We start from the raw sequence: 22,135 nt of genomic DNA, 5'->3' as shown, positions 1-22,135 counted from the left end.
TAATGGATCGGGAGGATTCGTAATGACGTGCTTAGGGCGACGTCGCGTCGACTGTTTACAGGATCGGGTATGGTGGCACACTACGGAGCACACTGTGTATGGAAGTGTCCGTCAAAAAGCGATCAATTTGTGTGGCATCACCATAGCGAGTAGTGTAAATCAAATATAGTGCCAACAGTTACTAGAGTAGGAGAGTGAATTAAAAAAAAAAGGAAAACTGCTTTATTCTGGTGCATTTTTCAACACAAAATAAACATAACCATAGCATGGAATTTAATAACTTTTTTTTTCAAACGCCTGATCATTTTATAATAGTAAATCGGCAATTGGAACAATGGCAATATTCAAAACGAATTAATTTTCAAAAAATTAAGATAATCTTGTGTTAAAAAATACTACACACACACACACACACACACTTTTTTATTGCTTTGATGGGTGGACGAGATCACGGCCCACCTGGTGTTAAGTGGTTGGGTACGGAGCCCATAGACAACTACAAAGTAAATGCCATCGCCCACCTCGAGACATCAGTTCTTAGCCCTCAGTTTTTACCACGTTTTTACAGTGCAACGGTTGCCCCACCCTTCAAACCGAAACACATTACTGCTTCACGGCCGAAATAGGCAGGGTGGTGGTATCTACCCATGCGGACTAACAAGACGTCCTACCACCAGTAATTACGCAAATTATAATTTTGCGGGTTTGATTTTTATTAAACGAATTTATTCCTTTACCGTGGAGGTCAATCGTGAACAATTGTCAAGTACATATTTAATTACAAAAAATGTTATCTGCCTGCGGTATTGGTAGACCTGTGCATCGCTTGATACGATTGCACCAGACGTCTTATCCTTTAGGCCACGATGACTTCAAAACTAAATTTCATTTCTTTTGTGTCTATAGTAGACATAAGGCCAGACGGCCATATTAAAATAAGGAAGAAATGTCTTCGCATGTTACACCGGTCACTCACATTCGCACGAATACGCAAACCCGCAAGTGTAGGACGACATTTGCAAAGGATAATGCAAAGTTTTCGCTGCATTCGTGGTTTACCAAGCTGTGTCGGTTTTTTCACAGACATCAAAGCGCGCGAACCGCTATCCTTTGCGTAGTCTCCCACACATTCATGTGACCAGTTGCGCCCAGGATTGCGAAGGCAACGGACGTTTCGCTATTTTCATAGATCGTGACGTCTACTGTTTAGCGTATCTTCATCAAAAGAAATGCCATGAAAACAGCATGGCTATTAATGATGTCTAGGAAAGAATTCAAAACTCTTTTTCTCTTCAATGTTTTATTGACGAATTAAAAAGGAGGAGAAATTCGTGAGACATTCGTAAACAAGTGTAGGAGGAAGCGCAAACGGGTTCGCAAATTGAGTACCGAACCCATTTGCACAGCCGCTAAGTTTGCGAATGATTGTTTGACGGCCCTTCACATGCGCGCAAACATTCGTACAATGTACGAATATTTGCGCGCATGTGAGTGGCCGGCATTACAACCATGTTACAACACTACGTGCCCCGTAGCTTAAGTTATTTTTTTAAGGGATTGTATGACCTCGTAACTAAGACTTTTATGTAATTAAAGATGGGTTAATACCGATATTTGTCAATATTAGCGAATACTAATATATTCATTATGTAATACAGGGTGGCCCATAAGTCCTTTGAAAAGTAAAATTTGAATAAAACGAACAGGGCGCGCGTGAGCGGTGCAGGGGAAGCGGGGGGAGTAACTTCGGTTTCTGGGAATTTAGTCGCGATGGAGCGTTTTATCGGAGCGGACCGTGCGTTTTGTGTGCGCGAGTTTTATAAAAACGACAATTCGGCAACCGTTGCGCGGCGTAAATTTCGAGAACACAAAGGTTTACACAACTTTGACGACACTCCAACTCTTCAAACGATTAAGAACTGGGTTGCGAAGTTCGAGGAGACCGGTTCGACGTTAGATAAACCGCGGTTGGGTCGCCCAAGGACGTCACGTACGGAACAAAACATAGACACAGTGACACAGTCTATTCGCGAAAATCCGACACAGTCAACTCGTAAGCGCGCCAGAGCATTAAACGTATCCAGGACATCGTTACAACGGATTTTGAAGAAAGATTTACATATGCACCCTTACAAAATTCAGTTGGTTCAAGAATTAAAGGAAACTGACGGTATTCAAAGACAAAATTATGCGAATGAAATGTTGAATCGGTTTACTTCCTTCAATAACATAATGTTCTCTGACGAGGCTCATTTCCATCTTAACGGGCATGTTAGTAAACAAAATTGCCGCTATAGGAGCCCCATCAATCCAAAACTTAAGCATCAGAAGCCCTTACATAGTCCGAAAGTGACTGTTTGGGCCGCTATGTCAGCCCATGGTATCCTAGGGCCTTACTTCTTTGAGGATGGCAGAGGGCGCGCAGTTACTGTTACGTCGGAGCGATATGTGGCTATGATCGAAGAGTTTTTCATACCAGAATTGCAAAACTTTTCAGGCTTTAATGCCAGGACGTGGTTTCAACAGGATGGGGCCACTTCTCACACCCCTAACACTGCTATGCCCGTTATCCGTCAACTTTTTCCTGGCAAAGTTATCTCTAAGAGAGGAGACATTTCCTGGCCTCCACGTAGTCCAGATCTGACCCCGATGGATTTTTTTTTGTTGGGCTACCTTAAGGCTAAAGTATACGACACAAACCCGCGGTCAATTGAGGCCCTAAAAGAAAACATCCGCAGAGAAATGACAAGCATTTCAGCAGTGACGTGCCGCGCAGTCATCGACAATTTTAGACGTCGTTTGCAAGAGTGCCGTGATCGCAACGGATTACATTTAGGAGATGTTATTTTCAAAAAATAATTCCCGTTTTTTAAGCTTTTTATGTAAATAAAAATTTAATTCATAATGTAATTAGTTTTATTTTAATAAATTTTTTTTCATATCAAAGGACTTATGGGCCACCCTGTATTATAATACCTTAACTAATACGTGAATATCCTGATATCTTAACATACTTCGATAAAACGGGTAAACGAGTTAAACCTAATACGGAATTCGTGTAAAAGTTGATAATCATAGATAATACACATAAATTAGTTATTAATAATATATATAGTATATTGTATCTAGGTTGAATTTGACTTCATACTAAATATTTTATAAGTAATATTATGTACATTAAAATAAATATTATTGTTAAATCAGAATTTGGTCAACATTGTACATTAATATAAACAACAAGTTAGTAATATTATTTATTTCTTATTGGTGCATAAAAACATCAGCTTTTTTACTTTTTCTACCGAAAGACTGGTATGTCGGTCAGATATGAGTTTACGAGATTTTAAAAAAATCCTCTCATACGGTACTGAGGTGTCTAGTAGGTACACAACAGTTATAATATTATAATCCACGAACCGTTGGTTTAGAATGTTTAGAAAGTCATTTCGATTTAAAAATCAAACTTTTATTTATACTTTGAGAAGTTCTTAGAAGATAATTAAATACCACCGCAAAAATATATGGCAAAAAAATAAAAATATACATAATTTATTACGTAAAAACACTTAATTTAGTTCTGGCCGTATTACGTTTTGTGTAGAAATATTTTAATTTATGAAATTGGTAAACAATGTCAACTACCTACTTCCGTTTTTCAAATCATCGTTTTAAAACCAACTAATTCGAAGGGAACAGAAAATAAAATTAAAATAATGAAAATAAAGCTCCCCGATTTTATTCCAATAAATGTAAAAATGTTGTATTTTGCCTCGAGTAGAATCTTTAGTTGAATCGAGAAATGAAGGTTAAAACATTAAAAAGTAATGCATTTAAAAATTCCCACTAGCATCTTCGACATGTAAAAAGTGCAATACAAAATAGTCCTTAAACTCATAGTGTTATGTACTTATTTTCATTGCTCAGTATATAAACATAATATGTGGATAATATTAAAAGATAAAGTGAATTTTGTTGTTATTAATGTTATATAACATATTTTATAATTTTTTATAACGATTTTATATTTAAAATCGTTATAAAAAATTCATTATTATGAATAGTCCCACAAGGGCAACATGCCGTCATTGTCCGGGTTCCACACGCCTTTTTGTGGTGCCCCGGGGTCTAAATGTGCATATTTCTCATATGCATAAAGACAGCCAGATACAGCCGTCGATACTGCCTCGGGTGCCGTGTGCTGTAACTGCTGATGCTCATCCACAAGCCCAGAGTGTTATCCATACTCTGGATGATTTGGCATCTTACAAAAATAAAATTCCTGTGCTTAAGCACATCCCTAAGGGGGCCAGGAATTTAGTCGCAGGAAAGCTCAGAGTGATTGTGGACGGCTGCATAAACAATAACGGTGTGGAGGACTGGGTTTCCTTGTTGTCATTTTCTTACACGACTCTGAGAATTCCAGATCGAGGTGACCCCCGTTCGCTTACTGCAAAGGTTAAGGAGAATGCAAACAATAATAGCCCGTATTTTTTAGAGGACTTCAAACACAAGCCACGATCCGCAGTCAAAAGAATCGAAGCCAAGGTTCATGAGGGTGATTTGCGTGGAGCTGTCCGTCTTTTAGTGTCGGAGGATTCTTTAGCACCTTTTAACGATGAGACTTTAAGCGCATTACGTGATAAACATCCTACTCCTTTTCGTCCTTTATCATTGCCGCCAGCGCCTGATTCTAGTTGCCCTTTTTTGACTGTCAACTCGGAGGATGTTGCTGACGCAATTAGTTCCTTTTATAGCGGCTCTGCACCTGGCCTTGATGGTCTACGTCCAAACCATTTAAAGGAGCTCATTTCCCCTTCCGCCGGTGAAAATGGTGTTCGTCTATTGCACTCAATTACAGACTTATGCAATTTCATACTAAGAGGTACGGTTAATGTACAGGTGTGTCCTTATTTGTACGGAGGTAGCTTATGCGCTCTAACTAAGAAGGACGGCGGTGTGAGACCAATTGCGGTGGGGTCTGTGCTGCGTCGTCTCGCTGCCAAGCTTGGGTGTCGGTCTGTAAGGAATGAAATGGCCTCGTACTTGCAGCCCCACCAGCTGGGCTTCGGGACTGCTCTTGGGTGTGAGGCCGCCATTCATGCTACCCGTGCATTTGCTATGAGCAGGGAGAACTGTAACAGTGCAATTGTAAAGCTTGATATAAGGAATGCTTTTAATAGCTTAGAGAGAGATATAATTTTAAATGAAATCAAGGAGAAGATTCCGGCTTTATACCCATTCTTGTATCAGTGTTACAGCTCTTCCAGTAAGTTGTTCTTTATGGAATCTTCCATTGACTCGGAGGTAGGTGCACAGCAGGGCGATCCTCTTGGCCCATTAATTTTTAGTCTTGCTATCCACAGCATTATAAAGACCGTCAAGTCACCTTTAAACCTATGGTATTTGGATGACGGCACAATAGGTGGTCCCCCAGATTCCGTGCTAGACGACATCAGACTTTTGTTTCCGAAGTTGCGAGATGTCGGCTTGGAGGTTAATACTGGGAAATGTGAGGTATACTTTTCTACTGAAGTATCAGCAAGCGTAGTTAAAGATTTTCAGGAGTTGGTTCCAGGTATCAAAGTTTTGACTAAAAGTAATTTCATTTTGCTTGGTTCTCCAATATTTCAGGATGGAGTACCAAGTTCTCTGGAAATAAAAAGGCAGTTATTGTCGTCATTGCGCGGCAACCTATTGAGCTTATCATCTCACGTGGCTCTCGTCTTGCTTCGTTGTTGCTTTTCGATGCCTCGTTTGACGTATTTGGTGAGAACTTGTCCAACGTGGCTCTTCACTCAAGATGTAGCCCAGCTTGATGCTTTGTTGAGGGATACACTGGAGACTATTTTAAACGTAAGCTTGGATGACAGACAATGGTGCCAGGCTGTTTTGCCTATATGTCATGGCGGCCTGGGGGTGCGACAAATGGAGCGTACTGGGCTCGCTGCTTTCCTGGCTTCGTGTTATGGGGTTGTAGACTTTGTTGCTAAGTTACTGGGTACGAATGGTGATGGATCTACGATTCCGTTTGCGAGCGAGGCTTTGGCGGCTTGGGGCCTTTTATGTCCGAATGAGGCACTCCCGGTGAACAGGAGCTCGCAGAGGTGTTGGGATGATGTGCTGTGCAAGCTGACTTTGTCAACTTTGCTGGGAGACGCCACTGGAGTTGAATTAGCGCGCCTGAAAGCGGTCTCCTGTCCGGAATCTGGTGCTTGGTTGCAAGCATTGCCTTCACCACAGCTGGGGACACTTCTTGATAATAATTCATTGAGAGTGGCCATAGCTTTGAGACTCGGTTGCAGCATTTGCGAGCCCCATCGATGTGTCTGTGGTAGTATGGTGGATGCCGCCGGACTGCATGGACTGAGTTGTGTTAGATCGGCTGGCCGCTTCCCGAGACACCATGCACTTAATGATATTATTCGACGTGCTTTGGTCACCGCAAATATCCCGTGTGTGTTGGAACCACCAGGCCTCAGCAGGTCGGACGGTAAGAGGCCGGATGGTTTGACTCTGATTCCTTGGGAGAAGGGACGCTGCTTGTTATGGGACGCAACCTGTAGCTGTACATACGCGGCGTGTCATTTATCTGGGACCCGACAATGTGCGGGCTTTGCTGCTGAGGCGTCGGCTAAAACGAAGCATGCCAAGTACGATGCTCTGAAATCTACATACCTGTTTGTTCCAGTGGCAGTGGAAACGACGGGTGTGTGGAGTTCGGAGGCCAAAAAGTTTATTGCCGCAATTGGCCACCGCCTCAGAGGGCAAGGCCACGATCCTCGGTCTGGGTCGTACCTGGTTCAGAGATTATCCATTGCCATACAGCGTGGCAATGCTGCTAGCGTAATGGGTACTTTCGGGCCGGGTGCGATCCAGAGTGGCTTGTTTGACTAGCCGATGCCTACGCGCGCATTGCTGTTATCGTGGACCTTTATATTACTTATGACGACGTTTGCAGCTGAAAGTAAGTATTGTACTTTTTGACGAAGCATGTTGCTGATAACTTTATTTCTGTAATCTGACGAAGCATGTTGCGGATAATAACATGTACTTTTAGGTTAGGAATTGTGTTCTTTTTTTTTATAATAAATATATCAGAGTATTTTAAAAATTATTATATTGTATATAAACATTAAGTTTATCTCATTTACTCTTAGGGCATGCAGTATTGTTAAGAATGTGATAGACAGATATCCGCGAGACACGTACGGCGTATGCCAGTATATTTTCGTGTGATAGATACTTCGCTAGAAGTAACAGTGTTCTGTGGATAGATACAACCCGACCGATGTGAGTTGACTAATATTATGAATAAGTGAATACGGAATATTAGCATATCAGAATTCGACGGATTACCGATACACGAATACAAGCTGTATTACGAATATCATAATGAATACTAATATATCTGTCTCACCCTTATATGTAATGTCTTGTTTTAATTTATATTCATATTTTTATGAAAATTTATGAAATGAAATGATGATTAATTTGAGACATTAATCAACTGGGATGAAATTAAATGAATTGATATGATATGGGATGAAATTTAATCTCAGTAAAATGGTGGTGATTTACTGAGATTTTTTCAGTGGACTTTTTGGAGGATCCCGAGAAGTTACGTTCATTGGCTTTGTTTCATTTTCCCACATTTGTGCACTTTCACAGATACTAAACAGTTAATAAACCACCGATACTACACATTTAAACCTGAAGAAACACGTAGACAAAATAAAACAAATCACACAACTTCACTCCTCGCGTTCCCGCCAAAAAGTCCCTCAATAAACAATTTTTTTTTTTTTTAAGAAATTTTATGACCTGTTAACTGAGACCTTTAAGTCATGTCTTATTTTAATTTATATTATTCATATTTTTATGAAAAATGATATTATGGAGTGAAATGAAATGAAGATGATTAATTTGAGACACTAATCAACTGGGATGAAATTAAATGAAATGAATTGAGATGATATGGGATGAAATATAATCTCAGTAAAATGGTGGTCATTTACTAAGATTTTTTCAGTGTACTTTTTGGAGTCCTAACAAAATATCATACTACTCCATAGATAACATTTTAAATATTTGTCTACTATTGACTTTGGCTTACTCTGTACTCAGTATATTTACTGTGGACGTAGCCTAAAGTGCTTTCCTTTTACTACATACTATTTGTAGATTACAGGTTGTTGGTTTCTACCTACTACATGTGTTTCCATTTTCATAAGAATTCATGAAAATAAACTATCAACATGAGTTACTCAAAATTTGATTTAACGTTTAAAATAGGACAGTATCTTGATCGGCATCTCGTGTTTCCTTTACTAGAATTCTTAGCAGCAAAGGAGGTAGGTTATGAAGTCAAGTTTTACAAAGTGTTGTCCGTTTCCTTCTAAAAAGCAACTGAAAGGCTTAAAACCAAATACTTTCAGACATATGACCAGTCAGAGCTCCTGCAGGCAAAGTTGGAGATTTTGAGCAAAACTAACATGATAGATTATGTTATTGACATCAGAAGAATGCTCTATCCTGAAGAAGACACTCCTGAAGTAAGAATTAATCTTTAATAAATATATTATTTGTCCTAAATTAACTTTATTTACGGAATGATGTTTAACACAAATTATTAGAGATGCTGACATCTGACTGTGTATGTATATGTATATGTGTTTAAATACATAATTATGACAAGAATAATTGAATATGGAATGTCGAAAAGGGCACATTCTGAAAATGTAAAATGTTCAGGAGATGAAAAAAACTGATTATTTTCTAAAGCAGTGTAAAATTTAAAATATTAACTTTTGAGATATGTTTTAGTGTTAATTAGCATTTGAAAATTACTGGAATTATAAAATGGGTGTAGGTAAGCCTCAAAACTACATGTATATGAAAAAACGTATTTGACGAAATATGCGACATGTGCCCTTTCCGAAATTGCATATACAAATACTATAATGACTTAATTAAACCTAAAAGTGATTCTAGGAAATTATACAGCGGAGAGGTGTAGTTCTTTCGGAACTGCAGGAACTTCAAGATGCAGTAGAGCCAGTATTGAGACTCATGCAAAGAGATGATGTAATGAAAACAATTGAAACCATGAGGGATCCTAAAACTCTTATAAACCATCTTTCGACAAACAAGGAGTATGAGGTGAGTCTTTCATACAACAGAAACTAAATGAAAAGATAATTACTAAACTGCCATGCAGTACAGCAAAACAGTATTATTTATTCTATATGAAAAAAGAACAATAACTTAAAATGCTCATTAAATTAAATTTGTTAACAATTTTACATACTCTAATAGAGACAGTTCTGAGAAGGGTATTCCCAAATATAATTATCAAAACAAAAGAAAACATACAAAAACCGAATAATATAACCGAAAGGCATAGAACACCTCATTCAATTGTTGTACGATTGTAACTTAAAAGTAAAAAGCTTTTCTGTATAAACATTTATCAAGATAATAGCAAGTGTGGGGCATTTATTTTTCCAACCGCTCAATAAGATCAAATTCATTAATCAGTGGAATCTTATTTAAAAGTAAATACTAAGCACTATTTTGAGTACATAGCAATGTATGTCATAAAATAGTTGTAAATTAGAAGAGTAATATGACATGGATTTGAAAAAAATATTGTTATGCCAATACTGGATTTTTCTTGGAATAACTCAAGAATTATGTCATAGAATACTGCAATAATATTGAATTTTGCAGTAGGGCAGTGTATCAAAATTAGATATTTCATTCTTCAGAAGAAGACTATTTTGTGCTGATACAACAAGCAGCTGAAACAATTCAGCATAAATAGTTATAATTTTAATTATTAATATATATATTAGATATATGTACACTTTAAAGGAAACAGATATACATCCTCTACCTGCCTTAGCTTATGATGTCAGCTTACAGAATTTTATCTTCAGATCAGAAGTTTTAAGTGGTATATTACCTTGGTTAACTTAATAAAATTTAATGATAGATTTTTTAAATACAGCAGTAGAATGTATGTAAATATATTTTTTTTATTTTTTATTGCTTAGATGTGTGGACGAGCTGCTAGCCCACCTGGTGTTAAGTGGTTACTGGAGCCCATAGACATCTACAACGTAAATGCGCCACACACCTTGAGATATAGTTCTAAGGTCTCGGTATGGTCACAACGGCTGTCCCACCCTTCAAACCGAAACGCATTACTGCTTCACAGAAATAGGCGGGGCGGTGGTACCTACCCGTGCGGACTCACAAGAGGTCCTACCACCAGTAATTACGCAAATTATAATTTTGCGGGTTTCATTTTTATTGCACGATGTTATTCCTTCACCGTGGAAGCCAATCGTGAACATTTGCTGAGTACGTATTTCATTAGAAAAATTGGTACCCGCCAGCGGGATTCGAACACCGGTACATCGCTCGATACGAATACACCGGACGACCTTTAGGCCACGACGACTTATCACTTGTCTATACTTGAGACCTTAGAACTTATATCTCAAGGTGGGTGGTGCATTTACGTTGTGGATGTCTATGGGCTCCAGTAACCACTTAACACCAGGTGGGCTGTGAGCTCGTCCACCAATCTACGAAAAGAAAAAAAAACCTAAAATTGTTTGGTCTTAGTAAACATATTTAGTATATAGTAGATATATGAAATATGTCTATCAGCAAGATATTCAATTTATAAATATAAATCCTTAAATAAAACTAAAAATAAAAGAATGTGGTTTGACTAATATCAATTTCTATTCCAGTTTAAAATTGAAATGATCGATAGCATGTATCGTTTGGCCAAATATCGCTATGAATGTGGAAATTATGTGGAGTCAGCATCATATCTTTACTTTTGTCAACTGGTGATGTCGCCAACTGACAAGGTAAGGAACAATAAAAACGTAATATGTCATATTATATTTAATTATCAAATACCTATGTATTATGAAATGAAGCCATTGTTATGACATTTAAATAGACTTGTAAAATAAAATTGTCAAAATATGTATAGACAGCAATGCTGCCGTGCTTACGATAAATACAGTAAGTCACATTTTTGTCGATATTGAGTTAAGTATATATTTGGAATGTAGAGATTGAGATCTACATTTCTGTATATTTAAAATTTTAAAATGTGGTATAGAAACGTAAATAAGCTTAAGCACAACCACAGTAAGAAACATTTTGCGCCAAAACATACTTATTATAATTGCAGTATGGGCACATACGGTTGATTTTTTCATAAAGTTTAAACCATTTCCTATGTATTGATACAGTAAGTAATTTTGCTGTTATTATTTTTAAGATATGAGTATTTTTCATCAAGTATCACTGAAACATATTAGCGGTAAGTACCACATACTGTTATTATATTAATTGTTGAAAATAAAGCATTAGTTACTAAACCTTAACATATCTACAGTAAGTTGAACTTACTGTGTATATGATAAGTCAGCAAAGTAAAATATTTATTTTTATGCATAGTCGTAACAACAGCAAGATTCACTACTGTAATTATATTAAAGAATACTTCATATTATGCGTAGACTTGCCTGGAACGTGTTAGGTAAACACGTTACTTACTGCAAATATTATAAGGTGTTTAGTTAAAGTTGAGAGGGCTCAACTCATACTAATGTATAAAACAGATCATAATGAGATGTTTCAATCATTGGACTTTTTACAAGCCAAAATTATGAAGACCCAAAAGTTTCCTTAGGTGAAGTTTAAAAATAGTCCCAGAGGAATCACTGCAGATCGTAAAGTAAATATTATACAGAAGCTTGTACCTCTGATGCATGAGAATAGAAGATATTTTTGGTTAAACATTTCGAATTCTGCATCAAATCTATTAACCGAAGAGTTTTGAGTTCAGAATATTTTCTTTAAATAACAGGGATTATTTAAATTGCCGTTTTGTTGTAATAGGTACCTACTTCGAATTGACATAGAACCTTCATGGTTTGAGATTTTTTAGTGAACATGTGTAACATTCGATTATCGACTTTCAGTTTTTTTTTATTATTCAGCTTAGACAAGAAAGATGGATACTTGAAAATTCGATTGATTTTTTAATAAGAGTTCCGACGCGGAACTAACGCTGCAAAAGCAGCACGCAACATTAATGTTGCGTTTGGAGAAGGGACTACTAATGAACGCAGCGTGTGTTTTAGTTTAAACGCTTTCGTGATGGAAATTTTGATTTGAAGAACGAACCACGTGGAAGACTGCCCACACATGTGAATAACAATGAATTGAAAGAGATGGTGAGAGTTGATCCGAGCCAAACTACTCAGGAATTAGCGATATGGTTTAATGTTACCTTATCAACAATATTGTGTCATTTGCACCAAATCAATGAAATTTAAAAAAAATGGGAAAAATGGGTTCATTATGATTTGACTGATCTGCAGAAAGAAACGCGTGTTGAACCTTGTGTTGCCTTGTTGAATCGATACAGAAATGAAGTAATATCATGTGATGAAAAGCGATTCTTTACGATAACCGTAAGCGAAAAATGCAATGGCTGACCCCAGGTCAAACGCCGCAACAGTATCCTGAAGCAAAGCTTACCAATATATTTATAGTAATGGTAACTGTTTGGGGATCTCAACATGGTGTTATTCACTATAGGTTTCTCCGATCTGGTCAAGAAATAACGGTAAATGTCTACTATGCCGTACTCCGAACAATGATAGTAAAACTTGTAGTGAAACAGCCCTGAATCCTGAATCGGTCTTCATCATTACTGCTCTATGATGACGCGAGACCAACACAGCACGAGAAACCGTTTTAACTCTACAGGAACTGCAATTAGAAACCATTGGTCACCCCCCCGTATTTGCTAGACCTTGCTCCAACGGAATAAATACCATTTTTTTCGGATTTGGACAAGTTTCTAGGTGATAAAAACTTTTCGTCCCAGGAGGCAGTACAAAATGCTTTCACACAGTTTGTAGAATCTAGATCACCAGAGTTCTATCGCAAAGAGATAAATGACCTTTCTTTTAGATGGTAGCAATGTATAGATAATAACTGTAGATATTTTGATTCAATAAATATGTTAAATGAAAAAAAAAAACGAATTTCAATTTTTCAGGTCAAATCGGCAATTTCATACTTTAACCCCTAATATGCCTATATTATGTAAGCCGACATATTACTAGTCAATTAAAGGACATTTACTATTTAACCATAAACTGTTACACAGGTGCTAATATTATTGATTTGTAAGATTGACTGATTTGATAATTTCTTGTATCGAGGATTTGATAATCTACATGATAGTTTAGTAGTACATAATAACCGTCTTAAGAGGTTAAATTACTTATTAAAGATTATAAAGTACCTTATTAGATCAGGGTTGTGCAGCTGCGTTCTGTCAATCTACGTATTATTATTTTTATTATAAAGATTCCAAAAAGAACTGTATTAGTTTTTTTAGTAACAAAGTGTTTATTTTTGGTGGCTTTTTTATTCTCAATGCATAAAAAATTCAATAAATGGAACTGATTTTAAAATTTTATAGTCTTAACAAAGTTGTGTAATTATTCTATTAAGCTGTGATTTCATAAGATCTCTTTTGTTTCTTTTATCTACAAATAAAATCGAGGAAGAGTAATTAATTATGGTTCCAGTGCTTTATGGTAGATGCCATAAGTTTACATATTGCTCATAGCTATAATTACAGTAAGTGATTAAGTTTCATTAGGCAAATTGTGCAATTTTTGTTATTCTATTTAAACATTCACCTCATTCCGTAATCATAATTGCAGTATGTAGTTCAAACTAAATATTGTTACAGTAAGTCACACACTTACTGTACCAATGCTAAAAAAATAGTTTTTTTTTAATTATTAATTCCTTAATATAAATAATTTTTGAAGCTTTATAATTTAAATATTATTTCTGAATAAAAATAATAATAGGCAAATTGTTACAAAAGCCTATATTTATCTTAAAAAATTATAAAAACTTAGTTATGCTTTATACTTCGTGAGAAACGTCAAAAGTAAAATTGAAATCTTTAAACGCGTTTTTCTCAAAAGTGTCTCCAAGGCACTTACTGTATATATCACAAGCACGGCAGAATGTATAAAAGCGACTTACTCTCTGTGTGGTATAGCACCAGCTTTTCCCCTGGAGTCACGCGAGATTCGCCAGAGAATGGGCAGCAGTACTCAGCATGTTATTATAGTGTACTGATATAGCCTACGAGCATATACTGATAATAGGGGGTATTGGGTATCCTCATGCGTAGTTATCACCGTTTTGGCTACTTCTATCATGAACCTGTTATTAAGTTTTGAAGGTTGGGACAGCTATTCTACAATACAGTTGGGACTTCAACTTCATGTATTAGATAGGTTAGAAATATATTATTATGTAGACATTATAAAATGAACATTGTGATATCTATAGTATCCAATATCAATAGAGCAGGTGGGCAGTGAGATTGTGCACCCATCTATGAAAAAAAGATAAAATGTAACACTATTAATTTTAAGGCTTTATGAAGTTGTAAATTAATATATTTCAGTTCTTATTTCTTGTATTAATTAATAAGAATCTTAAATACTACATCTATTTGTAAGTAAAAAAAATACAATTTATTGCAAGTAACAACTAGCATTTAGGAAAATTGCATACTAATAAACTATAGCATCAAACTGTTGGTGAACTTGTGTTCTGTGGGCTTTTACTTCTGAAAGGGCGTTATACCAAAGACCACATAGCTCACATTGATGAGCTAAAATACTGATAGACGCTTTTATCATTGGCTCATCGGTTTTAATATCTTGAATGATTTTCAGCATGAAATGTTCAGCTTTATATCTGCAAATATTTTATTAATTTAATTACGGAGTTCCATCTTATTTCATGCACATAATCTTAGTGTGTGATGCTTACAAGCTTTAAGTAGTAAGTCTTCTGGTGATAGGACCTCTTGTGAATCCGCACGAGTAGGTACCACCGCGCTACCTATTTCTGCCGTGAAGCAGTAATGCGTTTCGGTTTGAAGGGTGGGGCAGCCGTTGTAACTATACTGAGACCTTAGAACTTATATCTCAAAGTGTATGTAAGGTAGATGTCTATGAGCTCCAGTAACCACTTAACACCAGGTGGGCTGTGAGCTCGTCCACCCATCTAAGCAATAAAAAAAAGAAAAAAAAGTAAATCTCCGTAAATCAAACCCAAACTAACGACAGAGTGTCCATTCTTGTTTATGATTCCTTACTAGAATAAAGCTGTAATTCATTCCTTAATAAAAACTTAAGCGCCTAAATAAAGCACAGGTTCGACCTCGCGTAGCCTACCACAACCCAACTTTGATCCGTATGTACTATTTTTCTTTGTCTTCATAAGAGAAGAGAGAAGCGTTCAGAGTGTTTGTTGACTTCTCTTCTTCGAATAGACGTTGGTTCCCCCTGTGATCTATACATACTTTATATGCAGGAGATGTCAGTCATCAGTGCCATTTCTGAAGTAGAGTACACTCCTACTACCACTACCACTATGTAACTGCCACTACCACTGCGTTTCAAGAGCTTGCCTTGTAAATCCATTTCTAGAAAGAATTCGCTTCCGTGGTGTTTTTTGAAATTTTATATGCATATATCCTCATCGTCAGATGAGTTTTGAAAAGAGCCCTTAGCAGTAGGCAAAGGTGTATGAGCGACAGTAAGCACTTACCATTGGACCATTACCATTGTATGATATCTGCCTTGAATGGAAATCGAATTGAAGGCACCTATAAGATAAGAAAAATGTGAAGAGAATTTCACCTGTGATTGTAGAGTTGATCGTAATTCTTGAATTTACGGTCGCAAATGTTGCACAACAAAAATTTTGGCAATTCAAAACTGTATATTTTCAACCACGGGCACACCAGCCAATGTTGCTCGTTAGTTTTATATGATTTAAATGTCAAACTACAAGTAGTGCATTCGTAATTGTTTACGACAGAGTGCAATTTGCTATGAGTCAAAAGTCTTGGAATACTTGTAAATACTTTTTCGCAAAACTCGCATTGTAATAGTGACGAGGTTTTAATTTCTCGAATGGCCTCAATATCTTTTGGATTACAACTATCACCAGGATGTTCAATTGCTTGATCTCGACGAGGCCATACTTGAAAACATTGAATGCAAGTCCAAACGATTTGCCAGCGCTGTTGTGTCTTGCATTCTGTTGTTAAATGTTGGCAGTTAAAATGTTTTTTTATTCCTGCTTCATGGATATAATTTGACCCACGGTAGTAAGGATGTCTCAAAGATCTCGTGTATATTGTATCTAAAATCTCTTGACTTTTAGTCAAATCCAATGTTCTATTTAATATTTTAATATTTTCCATAATTCGGGCATTATTCTCATTCACTCTATCAAGACTGTACTGTAAGGGGTTGATGTAATCTTTGGGAACGTTATTGATATGTTTTTCAGTAAATTCATTACTATCATTTTGATGTATGATTCGATTGTTATTATTCAAGCGGCAATCAGTGTTAGTGTCTAAATATTCGTTCACTTTATCGGGTTCTAGCAGTTTAGCACTAGATTCTAAATTAAGTAGATCTGATTCAAAGGTGGAAACTATCTTCACAATAAGACATGGTGATTTGGTACTCTTGTTAGTATCAATTGTCCCATCCGCCCATTTTCCAAAATGCACATTTGCTGAATGTTCGTCATCGTCTATTAAAATTTGCAAACTTTTACAGTTTTTCGATTCTTCGTGTTTTCGTATTATTAACTTTGTAGATGGCATTTCGATATAAACTTGCATTCAATTTCAAATGTCACCTTTAAGTACATTATGTCATTGAGAAAGAAAAAAACATTGTAGACACCAAAGAGAATCTATCATAAATAATAATTAGCAAGGTAAACAACGAATATATTGTTTTCAGAATTATTTGTCGGTTCTTTGGGGTAAATTGGCTAGCGAAATTTTGGTACAAAATTGGGATGGCGCGCTCGATGATCTAACCAAACTGCGAGAGTTCATCGATAACGGTGGAGCCGGTTCCACTGCCAGCAACATGCAAGCCCTACAGCAACGGACCTGGCTGGTTCACTGGTCGCTATTCGTGTTCTTCAATCATGTCAAAGGACGTGATTTGATCATCGAAATGTTCCTGTATAAGCCTTTGTAAGTTTTACATTTTTGAATGTTTATCTTCAGTATTTATGAAAATTTTCGAATCTCTATATGTACATAATAGGCAATGAAAAGAATAATTATCAATTAAAAATATTTTGTTACATTAACTTAGTTATAAAATATGTATATTCTACATTCCAAAGCCCGAGTGGTAATGAAAGCAAAGGCGATCCAATTGCATAAGAGACATTAACTCAGACGGAAAATCTAACCGGGACCCGAGGTACTGAAATGATGGTCACTAACCGCGACACCAACCGAATCAGTTATATTATTTTAAAAGTTATCACAATATGTATTATCGTGTAACAGGTACTTGAACGCCATCCAGACGATGTGTCCCCACATCCTCCGCTACTTGGCTACTGCAGTAATCATAAACAGGTCTCGCAGAAACGCCTTGAAGGACCTTGTGAAAGTTATTCAACAAGAAGCTTACACCTATAGGTGCTTTTTTCATTTTTTCAAGATATATGATGACGTTTGCTTACGTTTGTGTTTATCGCAAATACGAAATAAAAATATATATTATATTTCAGAGATCCTATCACAGAGTTCATTGAACATCTGTATGTTAATTTTGATTTCGAAGCGGCCCGTCGAAAATTGAATCAATGCCAAGCTGTACTTTTGACTGACTTTTTCTTAATCGCCTGTTTGGAAGAGTTTGTCGAAAATGCTCGACTGATGATCTTTGAAACTTTCTGCCGTATTCATCAAGTCATTAGTATTGGGTAAGTATGAACGCTTACTCTGTTGATTTTTTTATGTACACTAACTAGTGTTCGCACACTGGTTAAGATATGACCATAATCACTGACACATTCATATTTAAATGCAGTTGGTCTCATGTGCACGTGGAAATAAAAGTGGTTCTATTTTTATATTACAAGCACTGAAGCTCAATATTAATAAGTTAGGTGTATATTTGCAATTTCATTGAGGTATAATAGCCGGCAAACTTCTTGAGCATTTGTTGACGTAGTGGGGGTAAGTTCGCGCATGGTACACTCACGTGCACAAACATTATTTACTCTGCGTCATAATGCAATTAAATTATTAAAATCAACATATGTATTTATTTATATATTTATGAGAACATCAACAAAAAATATAGGTTAATAATTGTAATAATTTAATCTTGGGGTAAAATAGATATTCCTTCTATTAAGTCAAAACTAGAGCTGTTGCCAGGTCTTGGTTCAGTTGAAGCGAAGCTGGTATTTGTAATTATTTTTTTCGTTATCATAATCTTGACCATCATCATCACTGTTTTTATCACCCGAGTTGCTATCATCGTGATGAGTCGACATAGGGATCATCGGTGTAGTTTACAACTCGGTCGGTTCGGTCTACTTTTTTGTCTATAATTAATTATTTTTTTGAAGATATTGGATTCGTAGTAATCGAATGTAACTTTTTTCAATTATCAGCTTCCGATTATTTTCTGTTTTTTTCCATCTGAAGCCTAGCTCTTTCATAATTCGTCGTAAACTTCATACCGAGCCATTAAAGTTTATATCTTCTTTAAATTTTTCGAAGCCTTTCTACGGTACGGAGTTTCGCTGCTTGTTATGTAGTTATTATGATTACATCTTTTTATTACAGATTGAACGAAACTATCCATTCCGGTAACTTTCTTCTTCCCTGATCTTTTCTTACCCTAAGTCCGAAACACGGCGAGCAAGCCAGAGCCTTTAGCTTCGTTAATAATGCACCTAACAGTACTCACGGATGTTTTTGTTGCTTCCGAAGTCTGTTTTACTTTTTCCCATATAATTCTTACCCTGTTTTATAATGAAGCAATATACGTCGTACACAATTTTTCTACCCTTTCTTTTGAATACTACACCAGTTTGTCGCGGCATAGTGTATTTTTTATACAAAATCAACAAACACTCAACAAATAGCAATGGCAACAAAGTCAACAAGCAATTATAACAAATAACTTTAATAAAAATAAAAGTAGAATTTACGTATTAGGAGCCCATATGATCATCCAGGTACTAACTAACAATCCATCTATTTCCACCGCATTACGGTCATATAATATGTTCCGATTTTAAAGGTCGTATGGCCATTATGTGTACAAACGATTAATAACGATAGACTTTTCACTGTACGCAAGCGTACTTTTGGAAGCAAGCGGAACGAGGGCGCGGTGCGGGACGCAAGGTTCGACTGATCTACCAATAACGCGCTCGCTACGATTTCCCCTGCCGTCGCGCCTCACCCTCACCACCAAAGTGATCTAAAATTCGGTTCTGCGCAGTCAAGGTCATTTGCTCAAGAAGTTTGCCGGTTTCTATAAATAAATTAGAATTGTAATTACGTAAATTGGAAAAGGCCTACATTCAGTCAAAAAAGTATCGGGAATTGTATTTGGTTCCAAACTGAACGCTACTTCTACAAGCGGCGCGCCACGAAAACCCTTTTATCGTGGCCGCCCCTAATTCTTTATCGGACCGCCACAGAGCAACGCAAAACCGCCATCGCCCGAAACATGTCTTGTCGGATCCCCCGGATTCATTCTCGGTGCTTTATGAATCCTCAAGCACCGGTCACCGTCCTCGTCGGACTTGTCTATTACGACGAAGAGTTCGAGCGAACTAACCCATAGACACCATCCACTGAGTTTCTCGCCGGATCTTCTCACTGGGTAGCGATTTCCGATTCGGTGGTAGATTCTGCGAAGCACTGCTTTTGAGCGGGCTAGTGTTATCAAATTCTCTTAGGTTGATCCCGCGAGCTAACCTATCCGTCCGGGCATAGTTGGAATAGCCTCTTAGGCTGTCAGCGAAAAGGTAGGGGGAAAAAAACACCAAACTTTTTTTTCTGTTAGATTGACACAACTGTTTTCCATTTTGGCGCGGAGTTTGAGTAGCATATGTTACTTAGTTTAAATTACTATACTTAGTTTAAACTACTATACTTAGTTTAAACTACTATACTTAGTTTAAACTACTATACTTAGTTTGTATACTATACAGTGCCTTGTTAGTTATATCCAGTGTGTATTGCGAATTTCATAATAGACAAAAGCATCGAACAAAGGGTTTGTCTTAAATTTTGCTTTGCCAATCGAATTTCGTTTTCGGAGTCACTGAAAATGTTACCTCCCGAAAGCTTATGGTAAATCAACTTTGTCCAAAACGCGTGCATAAGAATGATAAAAATTGTTCAAAATCGGTGGAGATGTGATGGAAGATTTGACTCACTTGGGTAGACCAGCAACGTCTGCAATTGAAGTTAACATCGCAAAAGTGAAGGAAATAATGACCCGAGAATCCTCATTTAAGTATAAGAGAGATAGCCGCCAAACTTTCTGTCTCACAAGTCGATCCGTACCCAGATGTAAGATTTGGGGAAAGAAAATTCTTGGATTTTGCACCACAATACTGCGCCTTCGGATAAGGCCATCATTGTGAACGAAATTTTGACCAAAAACTCAACAAATGCTTGAAGCAACCACCTTATCCACCAGATATGGCCTAGCACTTTCTTTTTCCTAAACTCAAATATTTTTATGATTAGATTATTCGTTAGCGTAAGTGTATCGTTTCTAAAAGAGCATACTTTGAAGATGATACAATAAATTTGGACGAATAATTAACATTTTGTGTATTTTAGATCTTTTCCTGGTACTTTCTTGACAGGGTAGTATGTCCGGCGGTGGACGGCTGTGGGCTGAAAATTATTTTGATATAATGTATCAATGTGATGAGAGAAAGGTTAAATTTTTTTACAGAATGTTAGCCGAGAACTTAAACATGCAGCCTGATGAAGCGGAATGTTGGATCGTGAACTTAATCCGTAATGCCCGCCTGGACGCGAAGATCGATTCCAAGTTAGGTCACGTGGTGATGGGTGCACAACCTCTTTCGCCATATCAACAATTAGTTGAGAGAATCGATTCACTGGCAGTGAGATCCGAAGCTCTGACTTCATTAGTGGAAAGGAAACATAAAGCACGCAATCAAGATGTGAGTAAAAAAAAAATTTTATAATTAAAATATTCCTGATGTATTGGAACCTTATGCCCTAAGGTGGTATTTATCCGTGCAAGCATAAAATACGCCTCTCCAATGCGGTGTCTATTTTTACCGTGAAGCAGTCATGCTCTTCAGCTTAAATGGTGGGACAGCAGTAGTACTATACAATTCAGATTAAAATCTCTGTTTTATGATGGGTGGAGGTCTTCACATGTTGATACCTATGGGTCGCCAGTAACCACTCAACGCTAGGTGAGCCGTGACCTCATTCTCATATTTGAATATGTTAAAAGCACTAATTAAAATTTAAAAATGCCATTCGCAAAAAATAATGTCAATAGGTAGTACATAGTATATAAGGTTTCAATTAATCACGCAATAAATAAATATTGTATTAATTGATGTGGGATGAGAAAACATGTGGGCACTTACAATTTCGCCTTACATTGTGGCTTCACTATATTTGTACTTATTTATGAATATGATAAAATATATTATAATCTTACTAAGTGTGTGTATGCTTAGTAATTAATTTAAGGTTTATCATTTATTCCACGTTCAGCTTCGGGAACAGTTATAATACAACTACATATTGCTGTTCCTATTAAAGTGTTGAAAAATATAATTTTTGATCTTTATTTTTCAGATACGTTGGGGTACTCAAGAGTTTTAATTGAAAAAACGCTACTTGAAGCTTTTTTACTTCAAGATAATGACATAATTAAAACAAATTAAACAGATTTGTAAAGTTTTAGTGTATTATTTGAAATAAACCATTATGTTTCATTCACTTTATAAGTCTCTTGATCAGTTAAAGATTCTTCAACAATAGGCAGTATCTTGTCTGTGTCTTTGACATTGATGGTATCTCTATATCATAATGGATATCCATAAGTAGTGGTGACCATTCATCATATTTCATCAGTCATATATTCACCATATTGGTTCACCTTTCAGTGGGCCAAATTATTATCAC

General features: G+C 36.6%; 3 protein-coding genes across 3 annotated transcripts; 2 read left to right on the top strand and 1 right to left on the bottom strand.

Annotated features, from left to right (window-relative positions):
- The first annotated feature begins 4,053 nt into the window (after positions 1–4,053).
- Positions 4,054–6,940, top strand: LOC149502984 (uncharacterized). The gene has a single exon (XM_089727754.1). It carries the CDS (start codon positions 4,054–4,056, stop codon positions 6,892–6,894), a length of 2,841 nt encoding a protein of 946 aa, XP_089583880.1. The 3' UTR covers positions 6,895–6,940.
- Positions 6,941–8,074: 1,134 nt separating this feature from the next.
- On the top strand, positions 8,075–21,907 carry eIF3e (eukaryotic translation initiation factor 3 subunit e). Its single transcript, XM_028172360.2, has 9 exons — positions 8,075–8,351; positions 8,436–8,552; positions 8,992–9,159; positions 10,764–10,886; positions 16,914–17,155; positions 17,480–17,614; positions 17,707–17,901; positions 20,916–21,150; positions 21,806–21,907. Exons 1-9 carry the CDS (start codon positions 8,256–8,258, stop codon positions 21,830–21,832), a joined length of 1,338 nt encoding a protein of 445 aa, XP_028028161.1. The 5' UTR covers positions 8,075–8,255; the 3' UTR covers positions 21,833–21,907.
- On the bottom strand, positions 14,652–16,900 carry LOC114241513 (uncharacterized). Its single transcript, XM_089727760.1, has 2 exons — positions 15,789–16,900; positions 14,652–14,838 (listed from the first exon to the last, which is right to left on the bottom strand). The coding sequence occupies exons 1-2, from the start codon at positions 16,787–16,789 to the stop codon at positions 14,652–14,654; spliced, it is 1,188 nt and encodes a 395-aa protein (XP_089583886.1). The 5' UTR covers positions 16,790–16,900.
- Positions 21,908–22,135: the final 228 nt, after the last annotated feature.

This window comes from Bombyx mandarina, chromosome 05 (genome assembly GCF_030267445.1).
Source record: "Bombyx mandarina strain Sakado chromosome 05, ASM3026744v2".
In the NCBI taxonomy this organism is placed as follows: domain Eukaryota; kingdom Metazoa; phylum Arthropoda; class Insecta; order Lepidoptera; family Bombycidae; genus Bombyx; species Bombyx mandarina.
Note: the sequence above shows the minus strand (reverse complement) of the source record. Positions and strands in the feature narration are given on the sequence as shown.

What these genes read in the sequence shown, in the direction of transcription:
- LOC149502984 (XM_089727754.1), top strand. Translation starts at nt 4,054, where the DNA reads ATGAATAGTCCCACAAGGGCAACATGCCGTCATTGTCCGGGTTCCACA.
- eIF3e (XM_028172360.2), top strand. Translation starts at nt 8,256, where the DNA reads ATGAGTTACTCAAAATTTGATTTAACGTTTAAAATAGGACAGTATCTT. An exon ending in CTGAAGAAGACACTCCTGAA is followed by an intron (nt 8,553 to 8,991) that starts GTAAGAATTAAT and finishes AAGTGATTCTAG; the next exon opens with GAAATTATACAGCGGAGAGG. An exon ending in CATCAAGTCATTAGTATTGG is followed by an intron (nt 17,902 to 20,915) that starts GTAAGTATGAAC and finishes ATTTTTTTACAG; the next exon opens with AATGTTAGCCGAGAACTTAA.
- LOC114241513 (XM_089727760.1), bottom strand. Translation starts at nt 16,789, where the DNA reads ATGCAAGTTTATATCGAAATGCCATCTACAAAGTTAATAATACGAAAA. An exon ending in GATCAACTCTACAATCACAG is followed by an intron (nt 14,839 to 15,788) that starts GTGAAATTCTCT and finishes AAATATTTGCAG; the next exon opens with ATATAAAGCTGAACATTTCA.